The sequence below is a fragment of the Scyliorhinus torazame genome, chromosome 11 (genome assembly GCF_047496885.1).
Source record: "Scyliorhinus torazame isolate Kashiwa2021f chromosome 11, sScyTor2.1, whole genome shotgun sequence".
Lineage (NCBI taxonomy): Eukaryota > Metazoa > Chordata > Chondrichthyes > Carcharhiniformes > Scyliorhinidae > Scyliorhinus > Scyliorhinus torazame.
In genome coordinates this window covers 155,067,122-155,084,285 of record NC_092717.1, presented here as the reverse complement: position 1 = coordinate 155,084,285, position 17,164 = coordinate 155,067,122, and the positions used below count along the sequence as shown (strand labels likewise).

The 17,164-nt window shown below is 43.5% G+C and overlaps 1 protein-coding gene across 1 annotated transcript in view; it reads right to left on the bottom strand.

The window, feature by feature from the left end:
• Positions 1 to 636: 636 nt before the first annotated feature.
• Positions 637 to 17,164, bottom strand: part of smchd1 (structural maintenance of chromosomes flexible hinge domain containing 1) — a 250,877-nt gene continuing 234,349 nt past the window's right edge. The window contains exons 46-48 of the mRNA XM_072467902.1: positions 13,238 to 13,396; positions 1,311 to 1,428; positions 637 to 1,168 (exon numbers count right to left, since the gene is read on the bottom strand). Of these exons, the coding sequence (XP_072324003.1) occupies positions 1,069 to 1,168; positions 1,311 to 1,428; positions 13,238 to 13,396 (377 nt within the window). The 3' untranslated portion in view covers positions 637 to 1,068. The remainder of the gene's footprint in view (positions 1,169 to 1,310; positions 1,429 to 13,237; positions 13,397 to 17,164) is intronic.

Sequence of the window (17,164 nt, the reverse complement as noted above, 5' to 3'; positions counted from 1 at the left end):
CATGGACAACTGAAAATGGACAGTTTGTAGACAGCAGCTTTCTTATCTTCATGGCTAAGTAGTACATAGTATGTAAAAGCATAAATTGACTGCAAAAGGGATAATAGAGGACCAGGTGTGTCAAATGAGTTCTATCAACAAACTTGGTATCTAGTAACTATCTCCCAAATCTTACAAGAATGTCTATATCTTAAGAAACGTCATGCAAGATTACATTCACACAAAGACAACAGATTGGGCCAGATTCTGGGAATATGATGTTGATGTGGTTGCAGAGAACTTCCAATATTTTGAAAGGGAAAAATCCATGTGCCAGGAGGTAGCTCTGGAAAGACACCATCCAACAGTTGGGCATGATCTCGAAGCTGGTAAATCAGAATATGGTCCAATAGACGGGGAGAACAAGACAGTATTCGACAGTCATTCCAGGACAACAAGCAGTGCAAACATAAGGTGAAAAGTTAGCCTCGATCAACATTATTTGGAGAAGTGATCTGACGAGTCACATAGACTTATTCCATTTCAGGAATACAACTGTTTAACATTCATGGATAAAATGATCAGGAAAACATGGCATGACACTTGTTTCAAAAAATTGGTGTTTCATAAAATACCCATGCCCTAAGGAAAATAATACCCAATTATGGAGATTTTATTTCTTGCTTCATGACAAACAAAGTTCAGTAAACTTTTGAAAAAGCTTTTAAAAATAAAAAATACAAAGTTGAATGTATAAAATTAAGCTTCTCAATTTAAATAACTACAAATGAACATATTATCTACCAACAATCTTTTATATATCCGCAACTGTTGGATAGAAATCTCTGTAGAACATTCTTGCACTGTTCATTTTTTCCTCAGACTATATACATTTCTGCTTAACAGTAATTCTATTTCTTCAGACTCGCATCTATATAATGATATATTACCCTGTGTGAAGCTTAAGAAAATTATTTTCGTAAAACATATTTGAGTTTAGTAATCAAATTTCACAGAGGAAAATATACCCATAACACATCAACATTTGTTCTAAGCTTTCTGTTCAATGACAAAGTATTGCCATTTGTTTTAAGCCTTTCTTTTCCGTGACAATGTACTTCCATTTGTGTCTGAACCTGAAGGCGTTTGCTGCGATTTCCTTAAAGGTGTTGAAACCCACTCTTCTGCACTGTTTTAAAAGGAGGAAACAAAGTCTCATTACTTGTCATTTCAATAAATTGACTGTACTTAGTAATTATTCACTCATCCTAATAAAAGTAAATAAATGGATGGCGATTATTATTTTTTTTTAAATGGCTTTGATAACTTACCTATATGTTTTCTTTGCACTTTCTCTTCGCATTTTTTTGCTTGGAGTCTGGCCATCAGGCACATCTAGAGCCAGTGTTTTAGGACCGCAAGCAGAGGTTGTTCTTGTTGGAGTCATACCTGTGGCATGGATATAACAAGGCAATTAGCATAATTGATAATGCACGTGGCACTTAATAAGTAATATTACCTATTGCATTGTGCAAGCCAGACTAGTTACTGAATTACATGTTCCTTAGCACTGTACTAGAACACATACAAACTGGACATCAGGAAAACGGCCAGATCCAAAGTGTCTTTCCAGTTATATTTAAAAAGAACAAAAGTGTAACATGTCTCCAACTTTTTCTTGTTTGTTAGCAGCTAAACATAACCTAAAATGTACACAAAGTGCGTTTCAGATGTGCCAAAACATTTGAAACCTAGTTATTATTCATTGTTTGGCAAACATAACCCAGTCAGCCACATAGACAAAAATAACCCATACCAAAAAAAGACCTTGCAATGTGGTAATCTTCTAAATTAGATTTTTAACACTATGTATTCGGAAAAAATCATGGATAATTGATAACCAGTTATGGAAAGCAATGCAATTTAAGTTTCAACAAATTATCATAGTTGCACTACTTCTAAACAGTCCATAGGGTAGAGGACAGGCTGATTATAATGTCCATCAATTATATTGAAGCAGGCCTAATTAAGTTAAAATTGTACTCTTTGGGATGAAGTTGTACAACTTTCTGTAAAAAAGAACTTAATTCCGACAATACCAATCCAAATCATTTATCATTCAACCCTCTTCTGATAGTCAACAATCTGCTTCATTGTCTGATAGAATCCCTTGATGGTCTCTGGCTTTCCCTTGATGGTCTCTGGCTTTACCTTGATGTCCTACACCCTTTCAATTTTCCCTTCCCGACCAGCATCTTCCCTACATTACACTTTATACTGCACACAATTAACAAACAGAATAGCTAGTGCCATCTTCTGGAGAGGGAGCAGAGTACTAGTTTAATTCTCATTTGGTAAGTGAACTTGATCATGCAGTATGATGAAACAACTTACCAAGACATTGTGGAAGGTTACACATAGAGCATTGCTCTGCTTTTCATAGTAGGAGGAATACATTTTTATATTTTAAACTTCTGATAAAGGGTGCCAATGTTCAGACCCCTTAGTATCTACCTCAGGATTTTTTTTTATTGTTGGTTAAACCCAAATGTTTAGAAATAGATAACCCAAAGTGTTGTCCAATAGGATTTTGATGTTCACCAAAGTTGTGATCATCGGGTCACTCACTATGTGATACAAAATATATTCAAAGAATAGGGTGAATCTCATAACAATCACCTAGAGATGACCTGAAATTGAGGGACAGGACTAAAGGAGAGAAATAATGCACTGCACTACGACAGTAATTTTGTCAAAAAATATTTGTAACAGCAGCAACTAATCACTGGGCAGCATGGTAGCACAGTGGTTAGCACTGTGGCTTAACAGTTCCAGGGTCCCAGGTTCGATTCCTGGCTGGGTCACTGTGTGTGAGAAGTCTGCATGTTCTCCCAGTGTCTGCTCCGGTTTCTTCCCACTAGTCCCAAAGACGTGCTGTTAGGTAATTTGGACATTCTGAATTCTCTCTCTGTGTACCCGACCAGGCACCGGAATGTGGCAACTAGGGGCTTTTCACAGTAACTTAATTGCAATGTAAACCTACTTGTGACAATAAAGATTATTATTAATAATCACGACTGAACATCCAGTTATGGTGTAGCAAGTAAAATATTTCAACACGCTTTCAATTTCTTCCATGGGGGCCGCTTAACCACACATCTTGAGGGAGCTAGGCTACAATTTTTTAATGTTAAGAATTGTATTTCAGCAGGATTTCCTACACCCAACGTGGCCAAATGCTGTGCCAGAGTCAGGAACCTCATCCTCAGTTAAATGGGTTGTCACAGAGTTCTCATATTCATCTGATTAAATCTCTCACTTGAAGAACATTAACTTGAGACAAGTCTGTGGTCAATTTTCCAAGTGTCAAGTGTAATGGAAAACACTGATTTAAAATAACTTAAAACTTTGCCTTTACTTCAAATTTTAAAACAATTCTATTCAACCAGACAGCAATTCTACCTAGGGTTAAACCTTAGAACCTGCAAGATTGCCTATAGCAATCATACATTAACTCTACAACACAGGCCATTTGGTCCAAAACACTGGTGCTATTGTCCCCCTTCTTCGAATTGTATCAGTATAACCTTCTATTCCTTTCCCTCTCATGTACTTATCTATCCCCCCCTTAAATGAAGCCAAATCGCTATCCATCAGAGTCAGCATGATTTTATGAAGGGCAAATCATGTTTAACTAATTTACTTGAGTTCTTAAAAGATGTAACAAACAAAGTGGATAATGGGGATCCTGTAAATGTAGTATGTCCAGATTTCCAGAAGGCATTTGATAAGGTGCCGCACAGAAGGTTAATTCACAAGGTGAGATCACATGGGATTAGGGATAACTTATTAGCTTGGATAGACTGGCTGACAGACAGGAGACAGTCAGAATAAATGGGTCTTTTTCTGGATGTCAAGATGTGGGGTGCCACAGGGCTCAGTCCTTAGGCCCCAGCTATTTATAATCTATATTAACGACTTGGATACAAGAATAGAAGATTCTACAGCCAAATTTGCAGGTAATACAAAAATAGGTGGGACAGTAAGATGCAATGAGGAAATAAGAACCTTACAAATGGAGAGAGATAGGTTCGGAGAGTGGGCCAAAATGTAGCAGATGGAGTTTAACATGGTTAAGTGTGAAGTCATGCGTTCGAAAAATGGAAAGACAACTTATTATCTAAATGGGGAGAGACTTCAGGGTGCTCCGATGCACGAGTCACAGAAAAAGAGCATGCAGGTGCAGCAGATAATAAGAAAAGCAAATGTAATGTTGGCATTTATAGCAAAAGGAATTGAGTATAAAGGTAAGGAAGTATTGTTGCAACTATACAAAGCATTGGTAAGACCCCAAGTATTGTGCACAGTTTTGGTCCCCTTATTTGAGGAAAGATGTAGTGGCATTGGAGACAGTTCACTAGATTGATTCCAGACAAGGGATTTGTCGTATGAGGAAAGATTGAACAGTTTAGGCCTTTACTCTCTAGAGTTTAGAAGCATGAGTGGCGATTTAATTGAGGTATACAGGTGCTAAAAATGTATGGATGAAGTAGACGTGGAGCTGATGCTTCCTGTTTTGGGGTATTCTAAAATGAGAGGTCATAATCTTAGAATAAGAGGTAGCAAATTTAAAACAGATTTGAGGAAAACTACTTCTCCCAAAGGGTTGTGAATCTATAGAATTTGCTACCTCAGAGTGCGGTGGATGCAGGGACAGTGAGTAAATTTGAGGATTTACAGATTTTAAATTGGTAATGGGTTGAAGGGTTATGGAGAATGGACAGGACGATGGAGTTGAGGCCAGGATGGGATCAGCCATTATCACATTGAAGGTATTGAGGCTCGGGTGGCTAAATTGCCTACTCCTTGGTCATATGTTCTAGGGAGCAGATTCTCTGGCTGATTTTGCAATCCACTCCTAGTCTGTAGCATTGCAGATAGCAGACAAAGAACATATCAGCCATGATAGAATGGCAGAGCAGACTCGATGGGCAGAATGGCCTAAATCTGCTCCTATATCTTATGAACTTATGAAATGCATCGATGCTATTCACCTTAACCAAACAATATGGTAGTGAATTTGACATTTTTACCACCCTATGGGTGAAAATGTTTCTTCTGAATTCACTACTGGATTTAGTTACTATCTTACATTTATGGCCTTGTTTCATAAGGTCATAAGATATAGGAGCAGAATTAGGCCATCTGGCCCATCAAGTCTGCTCTGCCATCCGATCATTGCTGATCTAATCCTGGCCTTAACTCCACCATCCTGCCCGTTCTCCATAACCCTTCAACCTATTACCCATTAAAAATCTGTCTAATTCCTCCTTAAATTTACTCACTGTCCCAGTACTCTGCACTCTGGGGTAGCGGTTTCAGACTTGCTCACATGAAAAGGCATGGTTCCAGAGAATCTCAAATAAAAGCAGTTATTGCAATTAAACACTAATTTGCATGTTTAGCGAACACAAATATGAGATGAGTTACAGAGTAAAATCTGCATCCCAGCACTTGGATAACGGAACAATAAGTCAGTAAAAATTTTAATGCCTATTAAAAAAACTGTACAGAAACATAAGGTCAAGTTGAAAAGGAAGTCATAAAAAGGTGATGTTCATAAATGGAGAGAGTGATGTACACAAGTGCAATCTCAAAACTGTGATCCACAGCATGGTTCCAGATTAGCTAGGTTTACCACATTTCAGACAGCTTGCATACTGTAAAGGGCGGCATGGCGGCACAGTGGTTAGCACTGATGCCTCACCCCAGGGACCCGCGTTCGATTCTTCTCGTCTCTACATGGGTTTCCTCTGGGTGCTTTATTCCTCTATTGTTAATCAATACTCTTGAAATTCCTTCGAGCGGACTTCCGGGTGCGGCGATGACCAGCTGAATCGCACGTTTCGGCAGCTCCCGCTGTAACGGACTTTTGGGCTCTTAATAAGAGCCCCAACGGCAATTTTAACGGCTAAAAGTACTGTGCGGTGAACCAGAAGGGAATCCCCCCTGGATACGGATGGAAAAAGGAGAGGAAGGTGGCCGGATTGCGGTGGATCCTTTAGAGCAGCGGCAAGGAAGGCAAGCAAAAACCAAGATGGCGTCGGAAGGTGGCAGTTTAATATGGGGCCCTGAACAACACGAGTTTTTGAAACGCTGCGTGGAAGAACTCAAAAAGGAAATGAAGAAGGAGCTGTTGGCCCCGATATTACAGGCGATCGAAGGGCTAAAGGAGGAGCAAAAGACCCAGGAGCGGGAGCTTCGGGTCGTGAAGGCAAAGGCTGCCGAGAATGAGGACGACATACAGGGCCTGGTGGTGAAGACGGAGATGCACGAGGCACACCATAAACGATGTGTGGAAAGGCTGGAGGCGCTGGAGAACAACGCGAGGAGGAACAACCTAAGGATTCTTGGCCTTCCTGAAGGTGCGGCGGGAGCGGACGTCGGGGCATATGTGAGCACGATGCTGCACTCGTTAATGGGAGCGGAGGCCCCGGCGGGTCCGCTGGAGGTGGAGGGAGCATACCGAGTGATGGCGCGAGGACCGAGAGCAGGAGAAATTCCTAGAGACATAGTGGTGAGATTCCTCCGTTTTAAGGACAGAGAGATGGTCCTTAGATGGGCAAAGAAAACTCGGAGCAGTAAGTGGGAGAACGCGGTGATCCGCGTATACCAAGACTGGAGTGCGGAGGTGGCGAGAAGGAGGGCGAGCTTTAATCGGGCCAAGGCGGTGCTTCACAAAAAGATAAAATTTGGAATGCTGCAACCGGCAAGACTGTGGGTCACATATCAAGGGAGGCACCACTACTTTGAGACGGCGGATGAGGCGTGGGCTTTTATCGTGGAAGAAAAATTGGAATGAGCGGGTTATTAAAAAAAGAACGTCTGAAACAAAGTGGTGGGGCGAGTACGGGGGGGAAAGAGGAGTTTTATGTTATTAATCCTGCGATGTGGTAACTTTTCTCTCTTCCACAGGAGGTGGTGGGGGGAGGAAAGGAGGTGGAAGAGATGGGGCGTTGGCCATTGGGGGCGGGGCCAAGGGGGAAGCGCGGGCTCGGTTCCCGCGCTATGATAATCATGGCGGGAATAGGGAAGCAGGAAGGAGGGGGCGTCGCACGGTGCGAGCCGAGGTCATGGGGGGAAGCCGAGGTCGGCCAGAGTTTGCTGACATCTGGGAGCAACATGGGGGGTGTAACTACGCTAGTGGGGGATCTAGCGGGGGGTGGGGGGGGGGTGGGAGGGGGGAATTATTGGGCTGCTGCTGGGGAGAGGGGGGAGCTGGTATGGGGTGGGATGGGCGGGGGGGCACCGCCTGGGGGGGACACAGCTGCGTGGGAACCGGGTGAGGAGCTGGAAAAAGGGGATGGCTAATCGACAAGGGGGGGGGGGGGGGGGGGTAAAATGCCCCCCAACCCGGCTGATCACGTGGAACGTGAGAGGGCTGAACGGGCCGATAAAGAGGGCACGAGTACTCGCACACCTTAAGAAACTCAAGGCAGACGTGGTTATGTTACAGGAAACGCACTTGAAACTGATAGACCAGGTGAGACTACGCAAAGGTTGGGTGGGGCAGGTGTTCCATTCGGGGCTAGATGCGAAAAACAGGGGGGTGGCTATATTAGTGGGGAAGCGGGTAATGTTTGAGGCAAAGACTATAGTGGCGGATAGCGGGGGCAGATACGTGATGGTGAGTGGCAAACTACAGGGGGAGACGGTGGTTTTGGTAAACGTATATGCCCCGAACTGGGATGATGCCAATTTTATGAGGCGTATGCTAGGACGCATCCCGGACCTAGAGGTGGGAAAGTTGGTAATGGGGGGAGATTTCAATACGGTGTTGGAACCAGGGCTGGACAGGTCGAGGTCCAGGACTGGAAGGAGGCCGGCAGCAGCCAAGGTGCTTAAAGATTTTATGGAGCAGATGGGAGGAGTAGACCAGTGGAGATTTAGCAGACCTAGGAGTAAGGAGTTTTCATTTTTCTCCTATGTCCACAAAGTCTATTCGCGAATAGACTTTTTTGTTTTGGGAAGGGCGTTGATCCCGAAGGTGAGGGGAACGGAGTATACGGCTATAGCCATTTCGGATCACGCTCCACATTGGGTGGACTTGGAGATAGGGGAGGAAACAGAAGGGCGCCCACCCTGGAGAATGGACATGGGACTAATGGCAGATGAGGGGGTGTGTCTAAGGGTGAGGGGGTGCATTGAAAAGTACTTGGAACTCAATGACAATGGGGAGGTCCAGGTGGGAGTGGTCTGGGAGGCGCTGAAGGCAGTGGTTAGAGGGGAGCTGATATCAATAAGGGCACATAAAGGAAAGCAGGAGAGTAGGGAACGGGAGCGGTTGCTGCAAGAACTTCTGAGGGTGGACAGGCAATATGCGGAGGCACCGGAGGAGGGACTGTGCAGGGAAAGGCAAAGGCTACACGTAGAATTTGACTTGCTGACAACGGGTACTGCAGAGGCACAGTGGAGGAAGGCACAGGTGTACAGTACGAATATGGGGAGAAGGCGAGCAGGTTGCTGGCCCACCAATTGAGGAAAAGGGGAGCAGCGAGGGAAATAGGGGGAGTGAGGGATGAGGAAGGAGAGATGGAGCGGGGAGCGGAGAGAGTGAATGGAGTGTTCAAGGCATTTTATAAAAAATTATACGAAGCTCAACCCCCGGATGGGAGGGAGAGAATGATGGGCTTTCTGGACCGGCTGGAATTTCCCGAGGTGGAGGAGCAGGAAAGGGTGGGACTGGGAGCACAGATTGAAATAGAGGAAGTAGTGAAAGGAATTAGGAGCATGCAGGCGGGGAAGGCTCCGGGACCGGATGGATTCCCAGTTGAATTTTACAGGAAATATGTGGACTTGCTCGCCCCGCTACTGATGAGGACCTTTAATGAGGCAAAGGAAAGGGGACAGCTGCCCCCGACTATGTCGGAGGCAACGATATCGCTTCTCCTAAAGAAGGAAAAGGACCCGCTGCAATGCGGTCACATATCAAGGGAGGCACCACTACTTTGAGACGGCGGATGAGGCGTGGACTTTTATCGTGGAATAAAAATTGGAATGAGCGGGTTATTAAAAAAAGAACGTCTGAAACAAAGTGGTGGGGCAAGTACGGGGGGCGAAGAAGGGGGGAAAGAGGAGTTTTATGTTATTAATCCTGCGATGTGGTAACTTTTCTCTCTTCCACAGGAGGTGGTGGGGGATTCTGGCCAGGGTAGTGGCAATGAGGATAGAGGATTGTGTCCCGAGGGTGGTCCATGAGGACCAAACTGGGTTTGTGAAGGGGAGACAGCTGAATACGAATATACGGAGGCTGCTAGGGGTAATGATGATGCCCCCACCAGAGGGGGAAGCGGAGATAGTGGTGGCGATGGATGCCGAGAAAGCATTTGATAGAGTGGAGTGGGATTATTTGTGGGAGGTGCTGAGGAGATTTGGTTTTGGAGATGAGTATGTTGGATGGGTGCAGCTGTTGTATAGGGCCCCAGTGGCGAGTGTGGTCACGAATGGACGGGGATCTGCATACTTTCAGCTCCATAGAGGGACAAGGCAGGGATGCCCTCTGTCCCCATTACTGTTTGCACTGGCGATTGAGCCCCTGGCAATAGCATTGAGGGGTGCCAAGAAGTGGAGGGGAGTACTTAGAGGAGGAGAAGAACACCGGGTATCTCTGTATGCGGATGATTTGTTGTTATATGTAGCAGACCCGGCGGAGGGGATGCCAGAGATAATGCGGACACTTCGGGAGTTTGGAGAATTCTCAGGATATAAACTGAACATGGGGAAAAGTGAGTTGTCTGTGGTGCATCCAGGGGAGCAGAGAAATAGAGGACTTTCCGCTGAGGAAGGTAACAAGGGACTTTCGTTACTTGGGGATCCAGATAGCCAAGTATTGGGGTACATTGCATAGGTTAAATTTAACGCGATTGGTGGAACAAATGGAGGAGGACTTCAAGAGATGGGACATGGTATCCCTGTCACTGGCAAGGAGGGTGCAGGCAGTTAAAATGGTAGTCCTCCCGATATTCCTCTTTGTGTTTCAGTGCCTCCCGGTGGTGATCACGAAGGCTTTTTTCAAAAGGATCGAAAAGAGTATCATGAGTTTTGTGTGGGCCGGGAAGACCCCGAGAGTGAGGAAGGGATTCTTACAGCGTAGCAGGGATAGGGGGGGGCTGGCACTACCGAGCCTAAGTGAGTACTACTGGGCCGCCAATATCTCAATGGTGAGTAAGTGGATGGGGGAAGAGGGAGTGGCGTGGAAGAGATTGGAGAGGGCGTCCTGTAGGGGGACTAGCCTACAAGCTATGGTGACGGCCCCATTGCCGTTCTCACCGAAGAAATACACCACAAGCCCGGTGGTGGTGGCGACTTTGAAAATTTGGGGACAGTGGAGACGGCATAGGGGAAAGACGGGAGCCTTGGTGGGGTCCCCGATAAGAAACAACCATAGGTTTGCCCCGGGGAGAATGGATGGGGGATTTGGAATATGGCAAAGAGCAGGAGTAACGCAACTGAAAGATCTGTTTGTGGATGGGCAGTTCGCAAGTCTGGGAGCGCTGACCGAGAAATATGGGTTGCCCCAAGGGAATGCATTCCGGTATATGCAACTGAGGGCTTTTGCGAGGCAGCAGGTGAGGGAATTCCCGCAGCTCCCGACGCATGAGGTGCAGGACAGAGTAATCTCAAAGACATGGGTGGGGGACGGTAAGGTGTCAGATATATATATATATAGGGAAATGAGGGACGAGGGGGAGATTATGGTAGATGAGCTGAAAGGGAAATGGGAAGAAGAGCTGGGGGAGGAGATTGAGGAGGGGCTGTGGGCGGATGCCCTAAGTAGGGTAAACTCATCGTCGTGTGCCAGGCTAAGCCTGATTCAATTTAAGGTGTTACACAGGGCGCATATGACTGGAGCACGGCTCAGTAAATTTTTGGGGGTAGAGGATAGGTGTGTGAGATGCTCGAGAAGCCCAGCGAATCACACCCACATGTTGTGGTCATGTCCGGCACTACAGGGGTTCTGGGTGGGGGTGACAAAGGTGCTTTCGAAAGTAGTGGGGGTCCAGGTCGAACCAAGCTGGGAGTTGGCTATATTTGGGGTTGCACAAGAGCCGGGAGTGCAGGAGGCGAGAGAGGCCGATGTTTTGGCCTTTGCGTCCCTAGTAGCCCGGCGCAGGATACTGTTGATGTGGAAGGAAGCCAAGCCCCCGGGGGTGGAGACCTGGATAAATGACATGGCAGGGTTTATAAAGCTGGAACGGATTAAGTTCGTCCTAAGGGGATCGGCTCAAGGGTTCACCAGGCGGTGGCAACCGTTCGTCGAATACCTCACAGAAAGATAGAGGGAATGGAAAAGAAGGCGGCAGCAGCAGCAGCCCGGGGGGGGGGGGGGGGGGGAACCAGAAGGAGTCTCAGGGTTTTTAATATACATGTATAATATGTATAGGTCGTTGCTATAAATAATTGTATATTGGATTGTTAAACCATATTTTTGGAGAGTGTTTATCTGAGACAAGGCAGTTGCCATTTAGTTTTTGTTATATATTATTTATTCTTTCTTTGTTTATAAAACAGGTCATTGTTATTTATACTGTTATATTATTGTGTAAAGGATACACAATGTACTGTGATGGTTGACCAAAAATTTTCAATAAAATATTCTTAAAAAAAAAAAAGAAATTCCTTCGAGCGAACCCAATAACAGTGATTTTCCCAACTACAGTGAGAGCTCTCTACAGTGTCCTGCTTTATCATATCATTTTCCTTTATGTGGCACCTTGCTTGATGCAATTCAATTGCTGCATGTCTGACATTACAACTCTTCCTACACTTCAAAAGCACCTCATTGGTTGTAAAGTATTTTGAGACATCCCCAAGTTATGAAAGGCACGATATCGTTTTTTTCTTTTCGAATTTGCAGGCTATGTATTCTGAAGATCATCTAGTTTGGTTACAATTGGACATCAAGCATTTTGATTTTCTATTCACACAAAAATTATCTCTTTAAGGAAGCATTATTCTGGAATAATACCAAATATCTCTCAGTGCCTTGGGTGGCACATCTACAATAAACAGCTTTCATTAAAGTTAATGACAGCAACATGGCAAGAGGAGCAAAAAAAAAGATAAGCCTTTCATGTCTGCTATTTGTCTTTTTCAAACAAGTTAGTTGAAAAATGAGCAGAAATGAGCAGAACAACGCTTGGAAAGGACATCATTCAGAAACTCAATGTAATATATGCATTGATAGGAAATTAAGTTCAGTGCTTATAATATTTCTTAAATCATTGGGGTTGAAATACCCGTCTCCACTAATTTCAGCAAAAATACAGATGCATAAGTATACTGAGGTTAACTGTCTCTAATCTAATCCGTATATTATTGAAGTAAATGAAGTCATTAAGTTTTGATCAGGGTCAAATAATACTCCTTACTCCAGTCCACTTCTTCACTTCAATTAGGATTTGCATGATGCTTGCTCTCCTTATTAATGATGCAATTTAGGATTATATCCCCATTAAGCATTAAATTCCAACGGCAAAATACTGCAATATACTTGGGATTCAAAGCAGATGATAAAATATAGGATACATTTACTTGTACTAGGTCCAGGGAATAATTAAATCTAGATGAAATTTTGCCAAAATCTTAACCCACGAATAACATAATATTGTCATCAACCCTGCTGGTGTGGGACACCTCGTGGTGTGTGCCGTAACACTTTTCCTCAACCCTTCTTCGCAAATATAATTTGTGTTGTGATGTACTGAAAATGCAAGTGCAATGAGGGCTCCAGAACAATTGGCACTGTGATGAACAATGGGAAATAATGAATTGAGGGAAGAGACAAAGACAAATAAAACATTTGAAGTGTGACAAATATCTTATTAAATGTAATAATCAGACTCATTAATTTAAATTGTTCCCTTTCTGAGCTGGAGAGGTTGTTTAGCATTGTATTAGCAAAGTTCACTCTGTTTTTAAAAAAAAGACTAATTAAGCCTTTCTAGTGTTTTCAACAGACAATTAATGCACAAACCCAGTAAGTTCTTAAAAAAACAACTGGAAGGCGAAGGGTGCAATCTAGTTTGTATAAGGCAAGTTGCAGAATAAATTGGCCAGCAAGCTCCAGGAATTTGCAACTTGTGGTGCATCATCTTCCTTTGAACATTATCGATTTGTGCACTCATAATGGTGTGCATCAAAAGTTCAGTGTTATTTTTCCATGAATATTTGGATTATTAAGGCTCTGATAACTTGCCTAGCTGCTTCTCAATCTGCTTCAGTTGGTTCTCTTGGTCATTTAACTCCTTGTGCTTTAGGGTCATTTCTGGTGAACCAAGATACTTCAGTTGCAGATCCAGTTCCTGTTTGACATTATTAAGCTTGACCAGGGCAGAGCGATATTGCTGGATAAGATCTACAAGAGAAACAAAGCTGCTGAAAACAAGATAAGGCATGCTGAAAACATAGTGTACCAAGAAACATGAGAAAAGAACTAGTACATTGCTGTTAAATCCATCAGCATGTCTATCCACAAACTGCAGCAAAAGGGTATTAAATTCAAATTTGGAGCAAAGTGATTTGTGTCTTGCATTCAATTTTCCACAAGCTGAGTTTCTGATCACTGTTCGACCATCCGGCACCCATTAACAACTACAAAGTCAATCTCGTACAACTTTTAGTAGCAGAGTGGCACTGGCAAATCTCTGGAAACAGGGCCGAAGAAAAGTTTCAGCAAAGCCATCAATAACAGATAGACACCTACAGGCCAATTACAATTTGGCTGCTGATCTGATTGCAGCCTTAATGTCAAGGCAACATTTGACCAAATACGTCAAAAAGAATTCCTAGCAAAACAAAAGTGACTGGAGGTTTCAAGGGGAGAAACTAGTCAATAGCTGGCGTGATACCCAAGTGACTGAGAAGACTAAAGCCACTGTTTTCGGTCCCTACTCCAAACCCCGTTCCCTAGCTAATGACTTCATCCCTTTCCTTGGCAACAGTCTGGGACTGATGACGAATGTGATATAAAATAGTTACTTTAGAGTTACTAGTTAATGTAATGTAGAAATAAGCCACTTTGATTCTTGCAGTTAGGGACGAAGGAATTTGAGACCGCATGGAAAAAGCAGGAAGAGGTGTGTCTATGAGAGTGATGCTGCATTGATAGGGGCCAGAGAAAGGGATTGGAAGTGAGCCAATCAGAATAGATCGAACAGGTCAGGAGGGACATAGGCTGACCTATGTCCGTCGAGTATGTGAAACTTGATACCATTTGAATTGATTTTGCAGAGATCCCTTTGTCTTTTAGTTCAGTCGTTTTCTGGGATGTAAGAGGCTGGATGTCTCTTACGTTTCTGTAAGATGATTCAAGCTTGCAAGCTAAATAAATAACTTCTGTTTACGTGCGAATCCGTCTCAACTTTTATTGAGGCCAGACTGACAGAGAAAGAAATTTGGAGATCTACATTTGGTGCCGAAACCCGGGATTTCTCTGGGCGATCCTGATCCAACTGCGAAATCAGAATTAGACTGATTATGAACAGGAAGATGGGGAACAAAGGGCCCTCAATGTAGAACTGGAAAACGACCGCGCATTGATTGTTCCCCTCTTCTTATCGTCTGATTAGTCTGGTCACTCGCGGTTGGCACAGAAAGACCGCCTCGACGAAATCACAGGTCAGTCTGGGGATTAGCACTTTAATTGATGGGATTTCATATTGTTGTTTCGGCTTGGGTTAGGGTTTTGGGCTGATGGGACTTTAATAATGAAGGTTCAGTCTATTATCAGGGTTCAGAGGCTGATGGGACTTTAATAATGAAGGTTCAGTCTATTATCAGGGTTCAGAGGCTGATGGGACTTAATTAATGAAGGTTCAGTCTATTATCAGGGTTCAGAGGCTGATGTGACTTAATTAATGAAGGTTCAGTCTATTATCAGGGTTCAGAGGCTGATGTGACTTAATTAATGAAGGTTCAGTCTATTATATGGGTTCAGAGGCTGATGTGACTTCATTAATGAAGGTTCAGTCCAGTATAACTGTTTTTAAATCTGAAGATGGTTCAACTCTATGTGTGAGTGTTTTAAATATATAGTTGATTAAGCTAAAATTGTCTCCTTGGACTGTAAAGTTCCGAGGTCTAGTTGAGATTGTGAGGAATGCTGCATATTGGTTGAAGCAGAAGTCTCTCAAAGGGTTAACAGCAGCAGGCGGAGTTGAAAACAGACAGTGCTTCTCACTCAGGCTTTGAGATAACAGCAGCAGCCGTAGTGTAATCGGATACCTTTCCTTTGAGTCAGTGAACACCAGCAAAGTTACGTTTTGAATTAATTAAAGGAAACCAGTGGGTTTCTCCACCTCTTTGATAAAAGTTATTATTTTCGAAAGCAATTGATTGAAATTGCCAGAATCTTAAATTTTACTTACTTGAAATAAGGTTTATCTCATTTTATCTGGAGATTAATAGAAACTTAAAGAAGATCATGGACACCATTTTAAAAAGTGTCAATCTGGAGATGATAGTTGATTTTGCTAATACTTATGATAGTTGATTTTGCTAATACTTATGTGTATGTAAAAGAAAAAAAAACTTGTTAAAAGAAAAATTGTTAAGATAAAGAAATAATTAAGTTGTAAATGTTATACAAGTTTGTGTTAAGCAAATTGTAAATTTAGTTCTGAGTTGAGATCAGAGCTAAGCTTGCAAGTTGCAGTAATTCAATTTGAATTTTCAAACATTTTTAAGTTTTAAAAAAAAAAGAGAGCAAATAGAGAAAAGAAGGACACAGATCTTGAATGTGTTGAATAGCACATTTCAAAGGCCCATAAATCTTTCTGTTATCTTAGACCTAAAACCTAGGAAGATTGACGAGCCATAGGAATTTCTGGGGCGTTTTAATGAAATCTACCGGGGGCAGTCAGGCGATTTGCTGTATCAAAATGGTCAGAATTCCCCTCAATACTGTGCTATGTTAATGCATTGCCTACCACCTTCTGTGGTTACTGCTGTGAAATGTAATAACATGAATTGGACAGAGAACGACCCTTCCCAGATGGCAAGGGCAGTCAGATTTTACTGGAAGGAGGGTGTAGGCCAAGAAGGAGGCTCAGTTACAAAGGTTAAGACTGAGTATGTAATGAAAAAGGATGATCTGCGATCCCAACAAGCGGCAGAAATGGTAGTTTACCAGCAGGAGCTCCAATATAGTGACTTTGGGTGGGTGGATCAGCGAAGAGGAGGATGAGACAACAGTGCTATATTTCTATCACCCCCCAGTGGTGGACGTTAGACATTGAACAGTCACTGAATCACGTTACCCTGGCCTATGACAGAACTGGACGAAACAGGGAGTTAGAGGACAAATACCGGCCATTACTTGAGACCGAATGGCCAGTCAAGGTTACAGCCACAGTCACGGGAAAAGAAGGTACAGCCGATTTTGTTACAATATCACCACATTTATGGCCACAGTCAGCTTCGGTAAGCCCTCATATTACACGTCAGGTCCATGACCAGTACCATGCCAGGGATATGGGGCGAATGGTCAGCATCTTACCGCAGCTCGTCAGAATAGGTATGAGATATACCTTTTGAACAATCCACGTCTGACATTTAAATACTGTACCACTATCAATCCAGCCTGTTTTCTTAGTGGTCCCCCTGTCCATGAAGACGCACCTGGCCACGACTGTTTAGCCTTGATTCAGGAAACTACCACAATAAGGGGCGATTTGAGTGATATTTCGTCAGAACAACCTGACATGATTATGTGTGGTCAAATATCCCACCGGGGTTTAGTTAATGACCTACTGCAGGCCCTCCTTCTGCCAGCGCAGATTTCCGTTATTAAATGCGCTGCCCACACGAATGGTACAACCCCAGTTGACGTTGGTAATGAACGAGCAGATTGTGCAGCGCGCACAGCCGCACAAATTCAGCAAGTGATGGTGCCTAAAATGTTAAGTCAGACTAAACGATCTACTATGAATGTGTCTGCTTCTGACAAGCCAATGCCAACCATCCAAGACGTCATAAGGTTACAGGAGGACGCTCCTGAGAGTGATAAACAAATGTGGAAACGGTTAGGTTGTACATATGATTCTGTTTCCTCTTTATGGACCACGCCTGCACATCAGACTTGTATGTCTGATGTACTGGCTTTATGGGTCATCGAATGTGTACA